This window comes from Bos indicus x Bos taurus, chromosome 5 (genome assembly GCF_003369695.1).
Source record: "Bos indicus x Bos taurus breed Angus x Brahman F1 hybrid chromosome 5, Bos_hybrid_MaternalHap_v2.0, whole genome shotgun sequence".
Classification (NCBI taxonomy): Eukaryota; Metazoa; Chordata; class Mammalia; order Artiodactyla; family Bovidae; genus Bos; species Bos indicus x Bos taurus.
Window position 1 is genome coordinate 38,870,337 of NC_040080.1, and position 26,368 is coordinate 38,896,704.

The 26,368-nt window shown below is 37.8% G+C and overlaps 1 protein-coding gene across 5 annotated transcripts in view; it reads left to right on the plus strand.

The window, feature by feature from the left end:
* CCDC91 (coiled-coil domain containing 91) overlaps positions 1-26,368 on the plus strand; it is a 395,228-nt gene that overhangs the window by 278,816 nt on the left and 90,044 nt on the right. For 4 of the 5 annotated variants that reach the window (XM_027541619.1, XM_027541622.1, XM_027541620.1 and 1 more), the window contains 3 exons: positions 9,162-9,254; positions 9,343-9,411; positions 18,932-19,108. In XM_027541619.1, the coding sequence (XP_027397420.1) occupies positions 9,162-9,254; positions 9,343-9,411; positions 18,932-19,108 (339 nt within the window). The remainder of the gene's footprint in view (positions 1-9,161; positions 9,255-9,342; positions 9,412-18,931; positions 19,109-26,368) is intronic. The other variant, XM_027541623.1, reaches the window with a different exon arrangement.

Below are 26,368 nucleotides of genomic sequence, written 5' to 3' on the forward strand. Positions count from 1 at the left end.
ATGCTTTATATTTTATTTTAGATTTAATAAAGAGAGTCTGAAACCTTTTTGGCCAAGTTATCTCTCAATACTTTTTAATTTCTACCTTAATGTGATTAAATAATGAAAATAGTCAGTGAACAAACCTCAAATCCAAGTTGAAAAAAGAGCTCCAATAATTTTCCTTCTTCTACAGATAGTACTATGAATAGTAATATTTGAAAAGGAGTAGTTAAAATATACTATCAGAAGTAGAAGTAGCATTTTTAAAGATGTTCAAATGCTTGGTTATTAGGAAAATGAAAGTAAAGGCCACAATGAGATTGCTAAAATGACTATCAGTTCAGTTCAATTGCTCAGTCCAACTCTATGCAATCCCATGAACTGTAGCACACCAGGCTTCCCTGTCCAGCACCAATTCCTGGAGCTTGCTCAAACTCATGTGCATTGGGTCGGTGATGCCATCCAACTGTCTCATCCTCTGTCATCCCCTTCTCCTGCCTTCAGTCTGTCCCAGCATCAGGGTCTTTTCCAATGAGTCAGTTCTTCCCATCAGGTGGCCAAAGTATTGGAGCTTCGGCTTTAGCATCAGTCCTTCCAAAGAATATTCAGGACTTATTTTCTTTAGGATTGACTGGTTGGATCCCCTTGCAGTCCAAGGTACTCTCAAGAGTCTTCTCCAACACCACAGTTCCAAAGCATCAATTCTTCATTGCTCAGCTTTATGGTCCAACTCTCACATCCATACATGACTACTGGAAAAAACATAGCTTCAACTAGATGAACCTTTGTCAGCAAAGCAATGTCTCTGCTTTCTAATATGCTATCTAGGTTGGTCATCACTTTCCTTCCAAGAAGTAAGCGTCTTTTAATTTCATGGCTGCAATCACAATCTGCAGTAATTTTCAAGCCCCCCAAAATAAAGTCTGCCACTGTTTCCACTGTTTCCCCATCTATATGCAGTGAAGTGATGGGACCGGATGTCATAATTTTAGTTTCCTGAATGTTGAGCTATAAGCCAACTTTTACTCTCCTCCTTCACTTTCATCAAGAGACTCTTCAGTTCTTCTTCACTTTCTGCCATAAGGGTGGTGTCATCTGCATATCTGAGGTTATTGATATTTCTCCCAGCAATCTTGATTCCAGCTTGTGCTTCTTCCAGCCCAGTGTTTTTCATGATGTACTCTGCATATAAGTAAATAAGTAGGGTGACAATATACAGCCTTGACTTACTCCTTTCCTATTTGGAACCAGTCTGCTGTTCCATGTCCAGTTCTAACTGTTGCTTCCTGACCTGCATACAGGTTTCTCAAGAGGCAGGTCAGGTGGTCTGGTATTCCCATTCTTTCAGAATTTTCTACAGTTTATTGTGATCCACACAGTTAAAGGCTTTGGCATAGTCAGTAAAGCAGAAATAGATGTTTTTATGGAACTCTCTTGCCTTTTTGATAATCCAGGGGATGTTGGCAATTTGATCTCTGGTTCCTCTGCCTTTTCTAATCCAGCTTGAACATCTGGAAGTTCACAGTTCATGTATTGTTGAAGCCTGGTTTTGAGAATTTTGAGCATTACTTTACTAGCGTGGGAGATGAGTGCAATTGTGCAGTAGTTTGAGCATTTTTTGGCATTGCCTTTCTTTGGGATTGGAATGGAAACTGACGTTTTCCAGTCCTGTGGTCACTGATGAATTTTCCAAATTTGTTGACATGTTGAGTGCAGCACTTTCACAGCATCATCTTTTAGGATTTGAAATAGCTCAACTGGAATTCCATCACCTCCACTAGCTTTGTTTGTGGTGATGCTTCCCAAGGCCCACTTGACTTCACATTCCAGGATGTCTGGCTCTAGATGAGTGATCACACCATCGTGATTATCAAAGTCATGAAGGTCTTTTTTGTACAGATCTTCTGTGTATTCTTGTGACCTCTTAATATCTTCTGTTTCTGATAGGTCCATACCATTTCTGTCCTTTATTGAGCCATCTTTAGTTGTATGTTAATTCTCAGGAATCTAGAGTAAAACCCTTGGGTTTTGTATCCAAAAAACAAAGGGCTTTTGTATACAAAGCCCTTTGGTTTTGTATCTCTTGAGTTCTAATCTCAGCCTAACCATTTATTAGTCAGGTGAGACCTCAGCAGTTTACATAACCTCTCTGAACTCAGTTTTAATACCTGTCAAATGTAATAACACATTTCTGAACTATTGTGCAGATCGTTAATATTTACAAAGTTCCTAATATGGTGCCTGGACATGGTCTCTCAAAAAATGACCAATATAATTAAAATATTTTAAATGATTCTAAATCTAGATACATAAGGTGAATTTAATGTGGTCATTTCCTCTATCCCTGTTATACACACCCAAACAAATCACTAAAATGGCAATTTTCAATTCAGTTCAGTCACTCAGTTGACTCCTACTCTTTGTGACCCCATGGAGTGCAGCACGCCAGGCTTCCCTGTCCATCACCAAATCTAGGAGTTTGCTCAAACTCATGTCCATCAAGTCAATGATGCCTTCCAACCATCTTATCCTCTGTCATCCTCTTCTTCTCTGCCTTCAATATATCCCAGCATCAGGGTCTTTTCAATCAGTCGTTTCTTTGCATCACGTGGCCAAAGTAGTGGAGTTTCAGCTTCAACATCAGTCCTTCCAATGAACACCCAGGACTGATTTCCTTTAGGATTGACTGGTTTGATCTCCCTGCAGTGCAAGCAACTCTCAAGAGTCTTCTCCAACACCGCAGTTCAAGCATCAGTTCTTCAGTGCTCAGCTTTCTTTATACTCCAACTCTCACATCCATACACAACTACTGGGAAAACCATAGCATGACTAGATGGACCTTTGTTGGCAATGTAATGTCTCTGCTTTTTGATATGCTGTCTAGGTTTCTCATATCTTTTCTTCCAAGGAGCAAGCGTCTTTTAATTCCATGGCTTTGGTCACCGTATGCAGTGATTTTGGAGCCCAAGAAAATAGTCTCACTGTTTCCCTTATTTCTTCATTTATTTGCAATGGATTGATGGGACTGAATGTCATGATCTGTTTTTTTGAATGTTCAGTTTTAAGCCAGCTTTTCCACACTCTACTTTTACTTTCATCAAGAGATTCTTTAGTTCTTCTTCACTTTCTGCCATAAGGGTGGTGTCATCTACATATCTGAGATTATTGATATTTCTCCTCACAATCTTGATTCCAGTTTGTACTTCATCCGGCCTGGCATTTCACATGATGTACTCTGCATAGAATTTAAATAAGCACAGTGACAATAATACAGCCTTGACATAGTACTTTCCCATTTGGGGACCAGTCTGTTGTTCCATGTCCAGTTCTAACTGTTGCTTCTTGACCTGCATATAGATTTCTCAGGAGGCAGGTAAGGTGGTCTAGTATTCCCCTCTCTTGGACAGTTTTCCACAGTTTGTTGTGATCTACATAGTCAAAGTCTTTGGCATAATCAGTACAGCATAAGTAGATGTTTTTCTGCAAATCTCTTGCTTTTTCTATTATCCAGCGGATGGTGGCGATTTGATCTCTGGTTCCTTTGCCTTTTCTAAATCCAGTTTCAAATCTGGAGGTTTACCTGTTGAAGCCTGGCTTGGAGGATTTTGAGCATTACTTTGCTAATGTGTGAGATGAGTGCAATTGCACCATAGTTTGAACAGTCTTTAGCATTGCCCTTTGTTGGGATTGGAATGAAAACTGACTTTTTCCAGTCCTGTGACCACTGCTGTGTTTTCCAAATTTCCTGGCCTATTGAGTGCAGCACTTTAACAGCATCATCTTTTAGGATTTGAAATAGCTCAACTGGAATTCCATCACCTCGACTAGCTCTGTTCATAGTGATGTTTCCTAAGGGCCACTGGACTTCATTTTCCAGAATGTCTGTCTCTAGGTGAGTGATCACACCATTGAGGTTATCTGGGTCTTGAAGATCTTTTTTGTATAGTTCTGTGTATTTTTGCTAGCTGTTCTTAATATCTTCTTCTTCTGTTAGGTCCATACCGTTTCTGTCCTTTATTGAGCCCATCTTTGCATGAAATGTTCCTTTTATTGTCTTTAATTTTCTTGAGATCCTAGTGTTTCCCATTCTATTGTTTTCCTCTATTTCTTTGCATTGATCACTGAGGAAGGCTTCCTTATCTCTCCTTGCTATTCTTTGGAACTCTGCATTCAAATGGGTATATTTTTCCTTTTCTCCTTTGTTTTTTGCGTCCCTTCTTTTCACAGCTATTTCTAAGACCTCCTCTGACAGCCATTTTGCTTCTTTGCGTTTCTTTTTCTTGGGGATGTTCTTGATCTCTGTCTCCTGTACAGTGTCCCGAATCTCCATCCATAGTTCATCAGGCACTCTGTCTATCAGATCTAGTCCCTTAAATCTATTTCTCACTTCCACTGTATAATCGTAAGGGATTTGATTTAGGTCATACCTGAACCATCTAGTGGTTTTCCCTACTTTCTTCAATTTTAGTCTGAATTTGGCAATAAGGAGTTCATGATCTGAGCCACATTCAGTTCCCGGTCTTGTTTTTGTTGACTGTATAGAACTTCTCCACCTTTGGCTGCAAAAATATATTCAGATTATAATATAATCTGATTTCAGTGTTGACCATGGGGTGATTTCTATGTGTAGAGTGTTCTCTTGATCTTAGTTTTTTGAATGTTGACTTTTACCCAATGTTTTCACTCTCCTCTTTCACCTTCAACAAGAGGCTCTTCAGTTCCTCTTCACTTTCTACGATAAGGGTGGTGTCATCTGCATACCTGAGGTTATTAACATTTCTCCTGGCAATCTTGATTCTAGCTTGTGCTTCATCCACCCCACCATTTCGCATGATGTTTTCTCTATAGAAGTTAAATAAGCAGGGTGACAATATACAGGCTGGACGTACTACTTTCCAAAATTGGAACCAGTTCGTAGTTCCATGTCCAGCTTCTTGACCTACATACAGATTTCTCAGGAGGCAGCTAAGGTAGTCTAGTATTCCTGTCTCTTAAAGAATTTTCCAGAGTTTATTGTGATTTACAGAGTCAAAGGCTTTGGAAGAGTAATTAATAAAGCAGCTGTAGATGTTTTTCTGGAATTGTCTTGCTTTTTCTATGATCCAACGGATGTTGGCAATTTGATCGCTGGTTCCTCTGCCTTTTCTAAATCCAGGTTGAACATCTAGAAGTTCACAGTTCACATACTGTTGAAGACTGGCTTGGAGAATTTTGAGCCTTTCTTTGCTAGCATGTGAGTTAAGTGCAGTTGTCCTGTAGTTTGAACATTGTTTGGCATTGCCTTTCTTTGGGATTGGAATGAAAACTGACCTTCTCCCATACCATTAAATATATTTTTCAATCATATTTCCTAATATCAAGGGATATTTATTCAAAGAATCGTTTTAATATTATTCTGAAAAAAACAAAATCAAAAGCAGATTACTCAAATCCTTTTAACGCCAAATGTTATAATACTTACATCATGTAGCTTTAGTAACTAGGTAACACTGCCACTGCTTTTAGCTATTAAATGATTATTACTGCTGAAAATGAGTGTATAGATATAATTATTGCTGAAGCTCTTCCTTCAAGACCTGAAAATTTCTTAGCCTCTCTGTGTCTCACATAACTTAGTCTGAAAATGAGGAAGACTGTCATTCAGTTTAGCAGTTTCTTATGTTTATTATGGTACTGCTGCTGCTAAGTCACTTCAGTCGTGTCCGACTCTATGCGACCCCATAGACGGCAGCCCACCAGGCTCCCCCATCCCTGGGATTCTCCAGGCAAGAACACTGGAGTGTGTTGCCATTTCCTTCTCCAGTGCATGAAAGTGAAAAGGGAAAGTGAAGTCACTCAGTCGTGTCCGACTCTTAGCGAACCCCTGGACTGCAGCCGGTACAATTACATGTAAAATACTTTTAACAACGTCTGAAACTTTAAAATGCTCAAAAATGTTAGCTATTATTTTATATGTATGTGTATATGTATATGCACACACACACACACACACACACACACACACACACACACACACACACACATATATATGGTAGTTACTTTGTATTTTCTCCAGTAGATCTATAATTTTACTTAAGGTATATTTTATGTAGGGTGCTTCTTTCAAATTATTATCCTGAGTTTATTTTGGCTCAAACAAGCTCAAAAATAGTGTTTTGTTATAGTGTACTATAGAGTTAAGAAATGAAGTTCAGAAATGAATTTTCTAACCTTGCATTGTCATTTTTAGCTACTGTATCGCCTTTTACTAGTTCTTTTTGGACCCTTGGAGAAATGTGGCTTCTTTGTTGTTTAGTCACTAAGTCTTGTCCAATTCTTTGTGACCCCATGGACTGTAGCCCACCAGGCTCCCATGTTCATGGAGTTTCTCAGGCAGGAGTACTAGAGAGCACTGTCATCTCCTTCTCCTGGGAATCTTCCCGACTCAGGGATTAAACCCACATCTCCTGTATTGCCAGGTGGATTACTTATGACTGTGCCACAAGAGAAGCATCAGAAAAAGGTGGCCTACTTATAGTTAATTACTTACTGATCTCCATTAGTCTGATTTATTAACTGTTCATTTTAAGGAGAAATCACTTTCAATATTATTGAAAACTCTTAAAAATTTCTTCTGTAGTTTAATTCTGGAAATTTTTACTTGTTCCATTTTTGCTATGTTTACCCTCATTTCAAAGCCTAAATTGAATATTTTCAGTCTCAAGTGAGAATTGTACTTATCATTTTTGTGTCTAATTATTTGCCTGGTTAAACATTTTATCGTGTGTTTTATAAAGAGTATTAGGTGTTGTTTCTGACTTCATGAAATTCTGTGTGCATTTAGACTTCCAAAGAATATAACGTTAAAGTCTTTGTTATTATATATCATATGGTAGGCCTACTGATTTGTTATTCAAATGATTTCCACAAATTCATAGGATACCAACAATTTTTTTTTCATGGTGTCATAATTTATATTGCAGTTTAGATTTGTTTTTAAAGAAAAATCACATTTTTTGGTAATTTTTCTTATTGTCTTGAAAAATTAAGATAAAAGCATTAAGATTAAAAATAGAAATCAGAGACTATCTTAACTTTCTGTTTGGTCACTTACTCTAAACTTAGATTTTCTGCCTAAAAGCCATTTAAATCAGAACAACTTTGAATGACATAGATCTGTTTTAAAATGCTGAGTATCAGAAATTGGTTCATATTTAAAGGAGGCTCTTATGTAAATACCAGAGATCAAAATGCCAATATCCGCTGGATCATTGAAAAAGCAAGAGTTCCAGAAAAACACCTATTTCTGCTTTATTGACTGTGTGGGTCACAATAAACTGGAAAATTCTAAAAGAGATGGGAATACCAGACCACCTGATCTGCCTCTTGAGAAACCTATATGCAGGTCAGGAAGCAACAGTTAGACCTGGACATGGAACAACAGACTGGTTTCAAATAGGAAAAGGCATATGTCAAGGCTGTATATTGTCTCCCTGCTTATTTAACTTCTATGCAGAGTACATCATGAGAAACGCTGGGCTGGAAGAAGCACAAGCTGGAATCAAGATTGCTGGGAGAAATATCAATAACCTCAGATATGCAGATGATACCACCCTTATGGCAGAAAGTAAAGAGGAACTAAAAAGCCTCTTGATGAAAGTGAAAGAGGAGAGTGAAAAAGTTGGCTTAAAACTCTCAACATTCAGAAAACGAAGATCATGGCATCTGGTCCCATCCCTTCATGGCAAATAGATGGGGAAACAGTGGAAACAGTGTCAGACTTTATTTTGGGGGGCTCCAAAATCACTACGGATGGTGATTGCAGCCATGAAATTAAAAGACGCTTACTCCTTGGAAGGAAAGTTATGACCAACCTAGATAGCATATTGAAAAGCAGAGACATTACTTTGCCAGCAAAGGTCTGTCTAGTCAAGGCTATGGTATTTCCAGTGGTCATGTATGGATGTGAGAGTTGGACTTTGAAGAAAGCTCAGCGCCAAAAAATTGATGCCTTTGAACTGTGGTGTTGGAGAAAACTCTTGAGAGTTCCTTGGACTGCAAGGAGATCCAACCAGTCCATTCTAAAGGAGATCAGCCCTGGGATTTCTTTGGAAGGAGTGATGCTAAAGCTGAAACTCCAGTACTTTGGCCACCTTATGCGAAGAGTTGACTCATTGGAAAAGACTCTGATGCTGGGAGGGATTGGGGGCAGGAGGAGAAGGGGACGACAGACAATGAGATTGGTGGATGGCATCACCAACTCGATGGACATGAGTCTGAGTGAACTCCGGGAGTTGGTGATGGACAGGGAGGCCTGGTGTGCTGCGATTCATGGGGTCGCAAAGAGTCAGACACGACTAAGCGACTGACCTGAACTGAACTGAACTTATGTAAATAGTTATAAATCTGAGAAAATATCTTATTTGCCTTTAATAACTGAGGTGAAATCTGTGTGAATGGGAATACATATATTTTGCTTTCCCTGAGAGCACTGTTCAGAGCAAGTATCTGGCTTATCTATATTGAAGGTGTTGAGGCCATAGAGGTCAAATTTTCTCAACAAAACTTCATTCAAACTCCAAGTTTGAATTATGATAATTTGATAATGACTCTGTGTGCTTTTTTACTACTACAGTTGAATAAAAATGAATACATGAACTCTGTATTCTTTAACATTAGCTATCACAATACTATTCCTTTGACTACTTTCATAGATTTATTTATTTATTTTTTTGAATCTCTAGCAAAATCTTAGGATGAGACTAATGATCTTTCAATTTCTTTAGCAGTACTTTACTAGAAACACAAATATTCTGTTAGGATAATATTTCATCAGGCAGACATCAGTTATAATCTGATTGCTCTCACTGTAAGCTACTAATAATAATTTTAATGAGTATATTTGCCAAGTTTAATTTTGGAAAAGGACATTTTATCATTTTCTGATTCACTTCATATTTGGAATATCTTTCAAATTAAATTTCATGTCATCTACTATACTGAATTTGGGGATTAAAAAAGTATGTCTTGACTGATGAAAGAAATGGGAATTCAGATTTTTTGGCTCCTAAGCCCTCATTTTAGCCAACTTTCTTATTTCCCCTGGTAACTACTTCAAATGAATTCTACCAGCTGTTCTCCGTGTTGATAGGTTATCTATCTCAGAGCCATAATCGTAATGCAGTTAACTTTCCTTGTAGCATCAGAGGCTCCTTGAAATGCTTGACACAGAGAAGGAACTGTTAAAAGAAAAAATAAAGGAAGCTTTGACTCAGCAATCTCAAGAACAGAAGGTAATATTTTAATTTTGCTTAGAGTGTGGAAAGAATGTTCTGTTGTCCCAAATAATACTGTAATGTCTAACTGTCTTATCATTTACAGGAAATATTGGAAAAATGTTTGGAGGAAGAAAGGCAAAAAAATAAAGAAGCATTAATATCTGCTGCAAAGGTATTTCTATCTGCAAAGTTTATTGTGAGGTTTAATTCTAATACTTTTTATTAGTCCAATTGTTTTTATGTTTACCCCCTCCTCAAAGCCTAAAGTGAATGTTGTTGGTCTCATGTAAGAATTGTTTTTGTTATATTTATGCATAAGTATTTACCTGGTATAGACCCATCAGTAATAAATTTCTTTGTAAGTAAGTGGAATTAATAAACTGAGTTCATTAATGGTATACTCAGTATACTTGTAAAATATTTCATCCAGAAAATTTAAGAATTTTTTTCCTCTTCTGCTGTTTGTATTCTTATTAAACATACATTACACACGGTAATGATATTGAAATGCTTTACATTTAGATTATCAATCATATGTTAAAAACAATATATCTACATAGGTGCAACAATATCCACTTGGTATTTGACAGGTATCACACAAGTATTGAGTATATGTGTTTATTTGTATGTACATATGCGTTTATCAAGGTGTATGATTTTTAAAGCCAACTTTGAAATAAATCATCTGTGTAGTATATGCATAGATTTTAAATATATGTATGCTAATGTATACATATGCTGACCTGAAATACACCATCAGATATTTGTCCAACAAAAGTACGTTTTTTCAGTATTATGAGAGAATTTCAATTTGGGGTCTGCTAGCGTCCAAGCCACATACAAATTCCCATGTGGCAATAAGAACACTTTAATAGAGAGGAAAGGAAGTTGTAAGGGTTGCAGGAAATACAGAGTTCATGGCTTGTCGTTGGCTGAGTCCCTGGCAGGAAAGAAGAGGGGTCTTTCTTCTTCCTCTTGGGCTCTACTATAGTTGCAGGGTGTGACAGCTCCCCCTTAAAGGGGTCTCCTGACACTATTTAATTGAGGTTTCTGTTTCTGAATTTTTTTACATTTTCCCCTTTGATCAAGAGCTTTCTCTGAAAACATCACAGATTAAGAACCATGGTTTCTGGTTACAGCAATTTTTGTCCATCATTGTCAGAAGGAAAGTGGTGCAGGTTGGAGAACTGTTGCAGTTGCATTCAAGTAAGAAGGAGGGGTAGGAGGGAGACATCTTAGGCAGTTTTTATCTAAAGTCCACATGTTATCAAAATTGTAGACATCAGAGATCATCTGAAGTGTTATATCATCATCATCAAAGGTTTGGTGGCAAACTTCTAACAAGCCTGGTCTAGGTATCTGGGGAAAACTATCTCATCAGATGTCATCGACTTCATTTCTAGGAAGTCTTTACTTTCAGGTCACCAGATGACGTGCATGACCAGTTGGGGTTCCATGCTTTCTTAAGCTATGTACTGTGAATCCAAGAGTCTGTTCCTTGGAGTTTGATAGTGCAGGGGCTAGTTATCAGTGCCTGATAGGGGCGTCTTCAGTGAGGTGGAAGAGCATTCTTCTGGAAGTATGTCTTCCAGTAGGCACATTCCAGGTTCAAGGTATGATGCTTAAGGTCGTCACCTCTCAAGGGTATGTTGTGAAAAGGCTTCCTCTACCAAGGCACAGTTGTTCTTCATGGAAACATGTTCTTCATGGTTGTTCTTAATGGGAACAACTAGGCCTTTGCAATATTGGAGTATCGCTCCTTTTGTTAGTTGTGGGTCCAAAAAGGCAGGAGCCAAGTGCATTGGATGTCTTGTGACTGTCTTGGAGGGTGAGAGTTTAGTTGTGACATTTGGAATGATTTAATTGTGTCATGCGAACTCTTTGGTCCTGCATGCCATAACTGAAGATCCCGTATGCCACAACAAGATCAAAGGCCCCGCATGCTGTAACTTAGATCAGGTACAGCAAAGTAAATAAATATTTTTTAAGAGGGGTGAGCATTATATGAGTTCCAAAAGGGGTGGACCTGGGATTTGGAAAGAAATTTTGCTAACTGAATCTCAGTATGCTATGAGTGTATTCAGCTAAGCCAGAGGGATTAAGGGTGGTAAGCACAGTGAATGGCCTACTTTCTCTACCTTGCTTAGATTGAAGAAAGCAGGAAAACCTGAATTTTGCAATAAGGAGCTCATGGTCTGAGCCACAGTAAGCCCCAGGTGTTAATTTTGCTGACTGTATAGAGCTTCTCCATCTTTGGCTGCAAAGAATATAATGTCTGATTTTGGCATTGATCATCTGGTGATGTCCATGTGTAGGGATTTCCCTGGTGGCTCAGACAGTAAAGAATACATCTGTAATCAGGAGACCTGACTTTGATCCCTGGGTCAGGAAGATTCCCTGGAGAAAGGAATGGCTCCCTACTCCAGTATTCTTGCCTGGAGAATTCCGTGGACAGAGGAGCCTGGTGGGCTAGAGTCCAAGGGGTTGCAAAGAGTTGTAGATGACTGAGGGACTAACACTTTGGTGTCCATGTGTCGAGTTGTCTCTTCTGTTGTTGCAAAAGGCTGTTTGCTATGATCAGTGTGTTCTCTTGACAAACTCTTAGTTAGCCTTTGCCCTGCTTCATTTTGTACTCCAAGGCCACATTTACCTGTTACTCCAAGTATCTCTTGAGTTCTTACTTTTATATTTCAGTCCCCTATGATGAAAAGGATATATTGTTTTGGTGTTAGTTCTAGAACGTCTTGTAGATCTTCATAAAACTGGCCAACTTCAGCTTCTTCAGCATTAGTGGTCAGGGCATAGACTTGGATTACTATGATGTTGAATGGCTTGCCTTGGAAATGAACCAAGATCATTCTGTCATTTTTGAGATTGCACCCAAGTACTGCATTTTGGACTTTTTGTTGACTATGACAGCTACTCCATTTCTTCTAAAGGATTCTTACCCACAGTAGTAGATATAATGGTGCTCTGAATTAAATTCACCATTCTCATCCAATTTAGTTCACTGATTCCTAATACATCGATGTTTACTCTTGCCATCTCCTGCTTGACCATATCTAATTTACCTTGATTCACAGACCTGACATTCCAGGTTCCTATGTGATATTCTTTTTTTTTTAACAGCTTCAGATTTACTTTCACCACCAGGAACATCCACAGCTGAGTATCATTCCTCTTTTGGCCCAACCTCTGAATTATTTCTGGAACTATTAATAATTGCCCTTCACTCTCCCCTAGTAGCATATTGGACACCTTCCAACCTGGAGGATTTATCTTCTGGTGTCACACCTTTTTGCCTTTTCATACTGTTCATGGGGTTCTCACAGCAAGAATATTGGAGTGGTTTGCCATTCCCTCCTCCAGTGGACCACATTTTTTCAAAACTCTTCACTATAACCCATCCATCTTTGGTGGTCATGAACTTCATTGAGTTACACAAGCCCCTTCACCATGACAAGGCTGTGATCCATTTGTTGGATGATATAGAAAGCAAATGAATTCCAGAAAAACAACTACTTCTTTTCACTGACTACACTAAAGTGTTTGTATGGATCACAACAAACTAGAAAATTCTTAAAGAGATGAGAGTAGCAGACCACTTTACCTGTCTCCTGAGAAACCCGTATGCAGGTCAAGAAGCAGTGGACCTGGACATGGTACAACTGACTGGTTCATGGAAAAGGAGAAGACAAGGCTATATATCGTCATCTTGCTTATTTAACTTACATGCATAGTACATCATGCAAAATGCCAGGGTAGAGGAAGCACAAGCTGGATTCAAGATTGCTGGGAGAAATAGCAGCAACCTCCAGTTATGCAGAAGATGCTACTCTAATGGGAGAGACGTGAGGAGGAACTAAAGAGCCTCTTGATGAGGTGGAAACAGAAGAGTTACAAAGCTGGCTTGAAACTCAACATGAAAAAACTAAGATCATGGCATCCAGTCCCATCACTTCATGGCAAATAGAAGGGGAAAAAGTGGAAACAGTGACAGATTTTTTTTTTATTGGGCTCTAAAATCACTGCATACAGTGACTGCAGCCATGAAATTAAGACACTTGCTCCTTGGAAGAAAGCTATGACAAACCTAGACAGCGTATTAAAAAGCAAGGACATCAGTTTACGGACAAAGTCCGTATAATCAAAGCTATGGTTTTTCTAGTAGTCATATGTGGATGTAAGAGGCGGACCATACTTAAAGAAGGATGAGGGTTGAAGAATTGATGCTTTTGATTATGGTGCTGGAGAAGACTCTTGAGAGTCCCTTGGACTGCAAGGAGATCAAACCAGTCAATCCTAAAGGAAATGAATTCTAAATATTCACTGGAAGAACTGATTCTGAAGCTGAAGCTCCAGTACTTTGGCCACCTGATATAAAGAGCTAACTCATTGGAAAATACCCTGATGCTGGGAAAGATTGAAGGCAAAAGCAGAAGGTGGCAGCAGAGAATGAGATGATGGACTCAATGGGCATGAGTTTGGGCAAACTCCAGCATATAGTGAAGGGCAGAGAAGCCTGGCATGCTGCAGTCCATGGAGTTGCAAAGGGTTGGACATGGCTTAGTGACTAAGTAGCAACAAACAACAAGCACAGTGAAAATGTTTTAAAACCAGCCAAACAACACAAACTTGTTGAAGTGCATAGCCAGTAAAATGGATTTCTAGATCACTATGATGTTTGAAATGAGCTCCTCAGGTAGGGACAAACTTTTTTAAAAGTACCTTAGCCACAGAAGAGAGAATATCCTGTCTGTGAGGGGAGGCTTCTTTCAGTCCACTCTGAAATCTATAGACCATGAATAAAAGAAGTTCATTAGATATTTGAACTGCAGCAGGAGCTGCATTATAGTAATGAGATGGAACCCTGAGACTATGCCTTTGTTGTTGGTTAAGACAGGAAGAGATTCATCCTCAATCACGAAAAATATTTCCCCAAGCCAACTGAGAGGGAGGACTGGGAAGAGACCCTGTAGTTCCTCAAAACCCTGCAACTGAGAATTGAAAGGACAAGAGAAAGGCTGGTTAGAGGATCGAAAACACTGAAAGTACCTAAATTTGTAAGTCTTTTCCAGTGGCCTGGCTCTTTGCAATTATAGCAGAAACTGGGAAGGTTTTGGTTTCATTTAGAAGTCTTCATTTGCTGGATTTGAAGATTAGGAAACCTGGTATTCTTCTTTTCCAGTGACTCATCTAGAGTGTGAGAGAGCTGGTTTGCTAGATTAATTAAGTCTGAAGTAGACATAGTTTTCCATTCCATCCTCATCCTTTTTACCAGATGGAAAGAAAGAGGTCCCAGTTCAGCCTATTAATAATACAGAATTCAAAGCTGCCTGGGTGGAATCAACATCTGAAGGAAGACCAGAATTTTCTTAAAAGCATTCTGAAGTTGATTATAGTAGTCATAAAAAGGGTCATCCAATTTTTGTGTGCAATCCTGAATTCTGTTTCAATCTACAGGTTTTGAAAAAGCCCCAGGAATTGCTCGATGAAGTCATCTAATGATTGCCTGACCTTTCAGGATTTTCCCAGTTAGCGGTTTTCATCCTATGCTGGGCCTGGCCTTAACCGACAAGCATATGAACTAGCTGACATGAGTCAGAGGAACACTGTTGATAAGTTTGAATGACTGTATTAAATTCCTCAGCAAATGTATGAGGATCTTCAGTTTACTTTGAGAAAATATTTTATTATGACTTGCAGTTCCATTTTAGTTCAGAGAATATAAGAAATTAAAACTTTAACTTCTGGATCCTCAGAAGGCTTAGTTTTACAAGAAAAGTTCTGAATATTTCAGAGGAAAATGGAGTGGGAAGAGTTTTAGAAAAAAGGGTAAGTTTGATAGGATAATTACTATGGGATATAGAGGTGGCATCAAGAGCACAGAAAGGTGGGAGGAACATGGTGCCAGAGGCAGAGTCCGGCCAAGAAGATCCAAGGATGAGAAAGATAGTGCTGGGGAAACCAAGGAAGAAGAGCCTGAGGCTTTTGGAACCATTTCATCTTTCTTTAATTGTTTGTTTGCCTCAGTTAACCTTAAAATCTTATTTTGTAGAGAGACTATTTTCAGCTTTAGATAATGGTGAGAAGTCTTAAGATACCAATCAAAACAGGCACACCACTCTGTTCTGAAAGGTTTTGAACTGTTGTGATCTAATTCAGTTTTAAGGAAATTAAGTTTAGAAATTTCAAAAGTTTCCCATAATGGCCACTGATATTCTAACTTGTCTTTAGTCACATCAGTTTTCTTTTTTTCTTTTCTTTTTTCCAAAAATGAGCATGAGGAGGATTAGCACTATCCTTTTTAAAGATCAGTTTAGCTGGAGTCCCTGTAGGGGGAGTGACCTCAAAATACTTAGATAAGTGGGATCTCATTTCTCAGAGGTTTTTCTCTAGATTAAAAGGACAATTTCAAACAGTTTAACAGCTTACAGCTCAAACAGCTTATAAGCTATCACCAGTCAGTTCTAAGGAGACAGCGTGGCCCTGGAAAAGCCAGGCCAAAGACCTTTTCAGTCAATTTCCAGAGAATAGTCCCTTCCAAAGAATTGGCCTAAGGATGAAAAACAGATACAGTTTCAGTGAAGAAGTCACTGTTCCCAAAGGAATGGACTGAAGGCATTTCCAGCCAGCTTCAATGGAAACAGTCTGAACTCAAAATCAGACCGAAGCACCAAATGCATGCAGAACAACGCCTTTAGCAGAAATGCAAAACCTTTAAACAGAGTCTGAATAAAACCTGGAGAGCCTCAAACACAAAGAGGGCATGAACTTGGGATCTAGGAGAAAGGTGTACCTGCAAAACTCCAGTCAACAAGAAAGCAGTGAGTAACACTGGGTTCCATATCTGTTCAGTAGCCCCAGAGCCTTCAGGCGTCTTCTCTGATCCCTATGCAGGCCACCAAAGTGTTGACCTAAAATAAATAGAATGCCAGATATTTCTCCAGCAATGATGCATCTGTTCAGGATTGTCAGGGAATTGCAGTTAGGGTCTGCAACCATATTGTGAGCCATGTGCAAGTCCCCATACGGGGAGGGAGGAAGAAGAAAGGGAAGTTGGGAGGGCCATGGTGAACAGAGTCCATGGCATTTCATTGGCTGAATTCTCACTGGGAAAGTAGAGGAGTCTTGCTTCTTCCCGCTGGGCTCTGCCATGTCACAGCATGTTCTATCTTATGGTCTCCTGGCACTATTTAATTGAAGTTTCTGTTTACTAAATTTTTTAACACAAATAGAGCACTGAGTGTTTCGTTTTGGATTTATATTTAAATTTAGCAAACACATGTTGGAAGTCTCCTATGTACAAATCACTATGCTGGGGTGGAAGTTCAAGAATGACTATGATTTTGTCTTTTTCTTAAAGAATTTACAATCAGATTAAAAAACCTCCCTTATGTACTAATAAGGTAAAAAGGAACACATTAAAGTATTACGAGTGCATAGATTGTGTTTCCATGTCGTAGTAGTTTTTAATAGTAAATTTCTTTTGAACTGAGCCTTGAAGGATGACTAACATTCTGAATAGTGAGTTGGAATTCTGTTCCATAAATAAGTAGCTGCTGCTGCTGCTGCGAAGTCACTTCAGTCATGTCTGACTCTGTGTGACCCCATAGATGGCAGCCCACCAGGCTCTGCTGTCCCTGGGATTCTCCAGGCAAGAACACTGGAGTGGGTTGCCATTTCCTTCTCCAATGCACGAAAGAGAAAAGTGAAAGTGAAGTCACTCAGTCGTGTCTGACTCTTCGCGACCCCATGGACTGAAGCCTACCAGGCTTCTCCTTAGAGAAGTAGAGACACATTGAAATTTCCAAGTATAGGTGGGTCATAATGGTAACTTATATTAATTTGGGGAAAACTGTAGCAAGAAAGGCCAAAGCCTGAGAAGGAATTAACAGAATGTATCTCAATTCTGGGTAAGAGATAGTGAATGGCAGAAAGAACTCAAGTAGCAGTAGTAACTTGGAAAATAATGAAAATAGCCAAATTCTGGAAATAGAAGATGGAATCAACATGTTTGATATAGATGATACAGGAGATGGCCAAGTTATGAACTCCCAGAGTATTCCTTCAGATCCAGAGAAAGGAAGACGTTCCAAAGAATTGAAAACACTCAGCGGGATGCATAGAAGGATATATGCAGCATGCTGTCATGCAAACCAGGAAAAGAGAGGGCTTTACAAAATCAGAAATAATCAGCTATGTAGAACATTGCTTGAGGTCATGAAAATAAGGATTAAACAAAGAACAAAAAGTACCATTTGGTATAAACAACATGGAAGGCATTGGTGTACACAGTAAGGGAGTGATTCAAAAGAATTGTGAAATAAAACAAGAGTTAAAAAAAAGATGACTGTCAGCTTTAATGGCTTTTGTCAAACTTGCTTGTGAGCTGAAAACAAGATAAAAAGTGGTAACTCTCTCAGGAGTGGGAGGCCCATGGACTTTACTGTGTACCAAAGTATGATGATTTTCTTGAGGAAAATTCTTAGGCAGCTGTTTGAGTTCCATCCAAAATGGACTCTTTTTTCATGGAATGCCATTTTACTGAATTACTAGGGTTATACAGACTTTAGTATGAGGCAGACACTTTCTCCAAAATACTCAGAATGAGCCCAACACCTTAAGGGGAAAAAAAAAACCTGACAGTTTTTGTTGCCAATGATAAAATTAGAGATTTAAAACAAAAATTAGAAATTTGGAAGATTTATTTCTACTTTTTAATACTTAAAGACTGTTCTAATGAGATTGATGGTGGTATGAACAAATATGACTGTTTTGGTTATAATATTGAGAAATGTGTCAACATCTGAAAGAGATGCATAACTCATTGAATCAATGTTTTCCAAATAAAAAATGTTCAAAAAATCATCTGTAAAGAATTCATTCAGAAGGTAAGAAAAGATTGTAATGTAACAGTACAAGAAGTTCATTGACATGATTTTATTTTCCTTATTGCAACTTACCTTTAAGAACTACTCCTTGTTAAGTTTTGCTGTGAAATCAGAAAGAATATCCACAGTGATCTCAACTGGATACATTTAGTATGTATAAAATACATTTTATTTTCTACTTCATATCTTTGTGAGGCTGGGTTGTTCTTATACACTTCAGCCAAAAAAAAATCATGGCAGATTTAATACAGAACTCAGATGTGAGAATCTAAGCTTTCTTCTATTAAGTCAGATAGTAACTAGGTTTGCAGATATTCTTATAACTTTTTAACTTTGGAAAATTAGTTATTTTCATAAAATTCATTATTAATATATATTTAATGTTATTAATTTTTAATTAGTTAATATGTTTATCTTCTCCTGGTTTGAGTATCTAAGGTGGAAAATCTTAATATGTATAACCCATGTAAACAAAAGCTCTTAGAAATCCTCTATAATTTTTAAGAGTGTAAAGAGGTCCTAAGGCAAAATAATTTGAAAACTGCTACTTTAAGGCTTTCTCTGAAGTTTAGAAATACCATGAAAATAAGTTGGTTATTTGTGTAAAACCAAATAATTGTTTTTATTTTATAGCAGTTATTACATAAGAGTAAAAAAAAAAAAAAAAACAATGTCAGAAATAAACCCAGTAAGATCAAAGTGTTGTGTTTTTTAGGTTAACTCCAGTGTGTCTTATTCAAGGAATTACTGTGGTCATTCACTCAGATATTTTTGTTGTGGTCATTATTTGTTTTGAAGCTTGAGAAAGAAGTGGTGAAGGATGCAGTTTTAAAAGCTATAGAAGAAGAAAGAAAACATTTGGAAAATATCCATGCTGAAGAAAGGGAGTTGTGGAAGACTGAGCATGCAAAAGATCAAGAGGAAGTATCTCAGGCAATTCAAAAAGCTATACAAGAGCAGAGAAAAATTAGTCAGGTTAGTAAAATTAGCTCTTTATGAATATTTTCTTTCTTCTAAATTTTCTCAAAATAAAGTAACTTTACTATTATTTTATCTTACTTAAAATCACCTTATTGGGCATAATTATTTTACTTTTGAGTTTAATATTTTAACTGAATAATTTTTAATATATCTGTACTTTTCACTTTTTAATGCTGATAATTTTGCCTTTTTAGTCTATTTTCAAAGAAGTCAGAATCCAAATTTATGTTTAATCATTATAACTACATTGTCTCCTCTTTGATATGCTTGTTTTCCTTTTTCACAAACACACACATGCACATAAAATCAAAGAAAATAATATATATGTGTTGAAAACAGTTTAACTAGATTCATCTGTGTCTAATTTGTGTGGCTATATACCTGTAGTTGGTAGTAAAAGTAGAACCTCACAAATAACCCCTGTAGTCTCATGAAATATACACATATCAACAAATATGGCCTACATTCAAAATATCTTTTGATTACATTAATGAACAGTTAAAAATCCATTAGTTTAATTTTCTATAATTGAATTCGCATGGTTCTATTAATACCTGCATTTAGGCATCGCAGGTATGAGATAACTGAATAAATCTTCCCTCCAACAAGCATAAAAAGCAAAAAATAACATTCGTAGAAGTCTTTGTTTTACATGATTGTTCATTTGACCATGCTTTATAAATGTAACTGAAATGACTTTTCTTTTCAGCTTTTGAGAACAAAAACCCAGATTTTCTTATGACTTATTAATTTTAATGAAGCCCTAGGAAACCGAGTGCTTCTAGTATCTGGGATCAATGTTATAGTTTTTTTTTAATGTCACTTAAATTTGTTCTCAAAAACACACAATTACCCGTTTATTATGAAAATTAAACAGATCTGTCAGTAATATCTACCTATGATAAGAAAACAGTATAACAGTAATGTGATAAATTTTATCTTTTTTTCTTTTCTTTTTTCCACTAGCATAATGATTATTTTCTAATTCTTTCTGTAACCTATGTTAGTGTCACAAATTTATATTGTATATATGTTTAATTGTCTGTCAGTTCAGTTGGTTGGAATTCCATGCCACTAATGTCAAGATCATTGGTTAAATCCTAATTTGGGAGAGTTTACTTAAAACTTCTTTGTGACCACAGACCACTCCTTTAACCTCACAAAGATGTGGGCTGTTAGTCACCATGAAATTGGGAAAGAGGGCATGAATAAATCAGCACATGTTTATTACCCAAACTAAAAAACATAGAAGAGTACCCTCCTCTGTGAATTTGTAAGTATTCTTGTCCATAAGAAACATTATAGTATATGACATGTTGAAATTTATTCTCTATAGGCTCAGGGTACCATGAGGACAATCCAGTCATGTCAGGAATAAATATATTGTGTTTCTTTTCTTACAAATGGATACATATTTTGATAAAGAGAAAAAAAAAGCGTGAGTGTGTATGTGTGTGTGTGTACAGTTGACTAGAGAAGATCTACAACAGAAAGAACAAACAATGTTGCCAGGTAACTCTGATTTTCAGAAGTGAGGTAGTCCTACCAAATGTATTCCAAGTCTTCCTTAAACAGCTCACTACGTTTATTCTCACATGGTTGCAGTAAAAACTACAGTGAAACAACTAGCATTCTCTTAGCCTCTTAAAGCCTCACAGTCCTATTCTAGAAAGTTGACAAATTACTTTTCTTGGGAAGCAGATGGAGCTTATATATCTGTTATGTACTTTACTTACTTAGACCAGCAGGATAAGCCAGTAAGTTGCCATGTTCAAACTTTGGTGTTTTACATTAATAATTGAAAAGACCGCCTGAAATATTCCAGGGACTTTACTTATTTCTGAGGATACAGTAGTGAAAAAAAAAAAAAAAATACCCTTCCTTCTTGTAAAGAAAACTCACAGGAAACTATTAAAGTTGTAATAAAATATGAAGTAGTGATCAGGGTCATGAAGAAAAGTGAAGCTGTCTAAGCAGCTAAAAGTGAGGGGACCGATGTATAAATAGTGTAATCAGGTAAGGACTTAAGGAGATAGCATTTGAGCTGAGACCTGCATTGAAGTGAGGAGTTTACTTTGAGACTAGCTAGGGGAAAAGAGTCGGAGAAGGCAATGGCATCCCACTCCAGTACTCTTGCCTGGAAAATCCCAGGGACGGAGGAGCCTGGTAGGCTGCAGTCCATGGGATTGGTAAGAGTTGGACATGACTAAGCGACTTCACTTTCACTTTTCACTTTCATGCATTGGAAAAGGAAAATGGCAACCCAATCCAGTGTTCTTGCCTAGAGAATCCCAGGGACAGGGGAGCCTGGTGGGCTGCCGTCTGTGGGGTCACACAGAGTTGGACACGACTGAAGCGACTTAGCAGCAGCAGCAGCAGGGGAAAAGAGTATTTCAGGTATGGAGAATAGCAAGTGTAAAGGCTTTGAAGCAGAAAGATGCTTGTGAAAGTGAAAGTCGCTTAGTCATGCCTGACTCTTTGTGACCCCATGGACTATACATACAGTCCATGAAATTCTTGAGGCCAGAATACTGGAGTGGAGATCCTCCTCCCCCCTCTCCAGGGGATCTCCTCAGCTCAGGGATCGAACCCAGGTCTCCCACATTGCAGGCAGATTCTTTACCAGCTGAGCCACGAGGGAAGCCCAGGATTACTGGAGTGGGTAGCCTTTCCCTTCTCTAGCAGATCTTCCCGACCTGGGAATGGAACCAGGGTGTCCTGCATTACAAGTGGACTCTTTACCAACTGAGCTACCAAGGAAAGATGCTTGGTGTAATTAAAACTGTATGGCACTGCTAAGGATATAGATAGATACAATGACCAATAGAATAAGAATACAGAAAGAGACACAAATTTTTTCTATAATTTACAAATTTTTAATCTGGGTTCCATAGAAAGGGGCCCTAGACAGTCTGTGATTTTACTGAAATTATGCAAGATTTGTGTATATGTGCAGATTTTTCTGCAGTGATACTCTGTAGCATTTATTAGATTCTCAAAAGTATTTAACTAATTAACCCAGACAAGATTAAAAATATAGTCCTCTTTTAGTATCTGTGAGGTAGTGATGCCAGGGCCCATCATTAATACCAAAATCTGCCAACTCTCAAGTTCTAAAATCAGACCTCACTACCACAGTTCTGCATCTGCAGATTCAAGCAGTCATGATCATGTAGTGCTGTATGTGTTTACTGAAAAAAGTAATACACATTTAAATGGACTCGCAGTTTAAGGCTGGGTTAGTCAGGAACAATTGTAATTGCATCTGGCTGTAATTTTTTTCCTGGATTTTGTCTACTAATATGAATTTCAGATTAATTAAATATTTAAATCTAGAAATTTAATATGTTAAAAAGAAATTGGGCAGATATCGATACTCTTTGAAATGGAGAGTTCAAGCAGGACTTGAGATCCTTAGTCTCTGCCAAGTATTTTATCCAGAAAGGCAATGAGAATACTAGCAAAAATTGTCATAAAAGTTACAAAATGAAAGTTCCTAAACAGACAAGAAGCACAAAAATTAATTCTAGAGGATGGAGGAGATCTATTTTGATTCTCCAGTTTTTATCAACACAACATTGTGAGATATGCAAAGAAACAGAAAGGTGTGCTTATAAACAGGAACTACAGTCCTGCTAACAGTCTACAGAAACTGCATTAATGTTGGACTTAATAGACAAAGACTTTAATCTGCTATTTTAATTCACTAGTATTAGGAGATCCATTGTTAATCATATAAGGCAGAATTGAAATCCCATATTTATCATAATGCAAAGGAAAAAGAAGTTAAAAATGAGAAATATAGTGCTTTGAATTATTTGTTAGTTTAAAAACTGAATGGTGATATTTCTTGGTGAAAACTGTACATGGTTTGGTCTTCAACTTTGAAAAGGCATGCTAATTTAATGACATGCTTGAGCATGTCTAAATGAAATTGTCATATGTGGCCGTGGTCTTTGAAGCCCATTAGAAAACTTGGTTTTGTTCTCATTCTTGGATCCATGAAAGCTGGAACTTGGTATGCTTTTCACATACCAAATTCTTTTTGGATAAGAGGTTTGCCGTTGTAAACTAGCCAAAATTTCATGCCCACCAGCCCTGAAGTCTTTCATCATTAATGAAGTTTGCTTCTTTTCTCTTCCCCTCACACATACCCTAGCCTTCCTTCTTGTGACTAACATGCCTAAAATATGGTCAGGGCCTCTGGGCATATAGGTATGTAAAGTGTAGTCAAGCTTGTTCTGATTTTGTTCTTTTACTGAAGGCTTTTGCTAATAGTATCCAAATGGAAAATAAAATTGATCCTAGAGCACAAAATTTTATGAATCTTCCATTTTAGGAAACCACTAATTTCCTCTTCCTCACACTTATTGAAAATAATCCTCAATTTTAGTGTTGATAAATTTCTACCTGATAATCTCTATATGGATTATCAGAAAAATTAATATTATAATAGATATATAGGTAAGTGAGAGGTAGGTAGGTTAACTGTCATAAAGTGAAAGTCACTCAGTTGTGTCTGACTCTTTGTGACCCCTTGGAATAGTCCATGGTTTTTTCCAGGCCAGAATACTGGAGAGCGTAGCCTTTCCCTTCTCCAGGGGATCTTCCCAACCCAGGGATTGAACCCAGGTCTCCCACATTGCAGAAGGATTCTTTACCAGCTGAGCCACAGGGAAGCCCACCTGTCATAAAAGAGTATCCTAATTACAGAATAAACCACAGTACATACGTTCTTGGATTTGGTCTATGTACATTTTTTTCCTGCTTTTGACAGGATGAAAATTCACATCAACCTCCAAGTTTGGGAAACATTGCATTGACACTTTAATACTGGCCTTTTAGAAGTTCACTGAACACAAGCACAAAAGAATTATGTAAATTTTTATTCTATCTTGAGAGAATGCTTCAGACTCTCAGTGATCAGAACTCCAGTTGGGATAACATTGGTTTTCACTATATTTCAAAATAAAGTTAATTATCCTCTAAAAAAGAATAGAATTTGGATTGGTGTTCATATTGCCTTGCCTTTTTCATAATAAGTTCACCACTAGTGAGTTTATCAACATGTAAAGTTTTTCTCAACTAATGTGGCAAATAGGTGACAGTGTGATTCATATGAGTATCATTGTAAGACTTTGATGTTCTTTATCTGTCTTCTGTCCATTTGTTTGTTGCTATTTATTTTAGGTCATTAGCTTAAAAACTATTCTTATGGAACTGTTTCTTCATCTTTGCACAAAATAGTAAGATAATGGTGTTGATGATGGTAGAGATGGCGATAATTCTAACGATATTGGCTATCTTTCATTCAGTTCTAGGTATGAGGTACTTTTTAAATTGTTTTACATGTTTAATCTCATTTAAGCCTTAAAACCAACTTATGAGACAAAAACTATCACTCCCATTTTCACTGATGCAGAAATTAAACCTCAAGAAGATTATTTAACTTGCTCAGTTCAGTTCAGTTTAGTTCAGTCGCTAAGTCGTGTCCGACTCTTTGCGACCCCATGAATTGCAGCACACCAGGCCTCCCTGTCCATCACCAACTCCCGGAGTTAACTCAGACTCACGTCCATTGAGTCGGTAATGCCATCCAGCCATCTCATCTTCTGTCGTCCCCTTCTCCTCCTGCCCCCAATCCCTCCCAGCATCAGAGTCTTTTCCAATGAGTCAACTCTTCCCATGAGGTGGCCAAAGTACTGGAGTTCCAGCTTTAGCATCATTCCTTCCAAAGAAATCCCAGGGCTGATCTCCTTTAGAATGGACTGGTTGGATCTCCTTGCAGTCCAAGGGACTCTCAAGAGTCTTCTCCAACACCACAGTTCAAAGGCATCAATTCTTCTGCACTTAGCTTTCTTCACAGTCCAACTCTCACATCCATACATGACCACTGGAAAAACCATAGCCTTGACTAGACGGACCTTTGTTGACAAAGTAATGTCTCTGCTTTTGAATATGCTATCTAGGTTGGTCATAACTTTCTTTCCAAGGAGTAAGCGTCTTTTAATTTCATGGCTGCAGTTACCATCTGCAGTGATTTTGGAGCCCCCAAAAATAAAGTCTGACACTGTTTCCACTGTTTCCCCATTTATTTCCCATGAAGTGATGGGACCAGATGCCATGATCTTGCTCAAGGCCATAGTAACTCAGGTGAGGCAATAGGCCACGTTGAAAATCAGGCAGCCTTACTCTAGAGGCCTTGTGACTTACTACTATTCTCTCTCTCAGTGTGAGAGAACAAATTTATCCTAGAACAAATACAAATACATCTTATTTGTAATTAACTGTATTGGTAATTTTAGTAGGAAAACGTGAGGGAAATTTTTTTTATGTTTTTATTCATTCAGTAATATTTATTGACCATCTGCCATATACTGGCACTTTTGGAAGCTGTGAGCATATAGCTGTGAATAAGATACCCAAGGTCCCTAGGCACTCATAGAGTGTATATTCAAGTTGAGAATGACCCATGATAATTAAAGTAATTCATTATAGTGATATGGACTTTGAAGAAAAAAATCAAGGTTTTGTGTTTGGGTAAGGATAGGTGGTAGGGGAACTTTTAGATATGTAAGTTAGGAAAGAAGCCAGAATCAAAAAAACTTGCATGCTGCATGATTCTACTTACAGGCACACTTTGTTTTATTGTGCTTCACTTTACTTAAGCTTTGTGAATGCTGCATTTTTTACAAACTAAAAGTTTGTAGTTCAAGAAGTCTATTGGCACTATTTTTCCAGCAACATTTGTTCACTTAATGTCTCTGAGTCACATTTGGTAATTCTTATAATATTTCAGAGTTTTTCATTATGTTTCTATTTGTCGGGATCTGTGAACAGTGATCTGTGCTGTTACTGTCATTGTTGAGTTGAGGGCACCACAAACTGCACCTATGTAAGTCAGCGAACTTAGTCTGTAAATTTTGTATGTATTCTGACTGCTCCATCAATGAACCGTTTCCCTATTCTTCTTCCTCTTCTTGGGCATCCCTAATTCCCTGAGACAAAACTATTGAAATCAGGCCAATTAATAATTCTTAAATAGTCTCTTACTGTTTAAGTGAAGGGAAGAGTCACACTTCTCTTACTTTAAATCAAAAGCTAAAAATGATTAAGCTTAGTGAGGGACGTTCTTGCTGAGTTGCTTCAGTGGTGTCCAGCTCTTTGCAACCCTATGGACTATAGCCAGCCAGGCTCCTCTATCCATGGGATTCTCCAGGCAAGAATACTGGGGTGGGTTGCCATTCCTTCCCC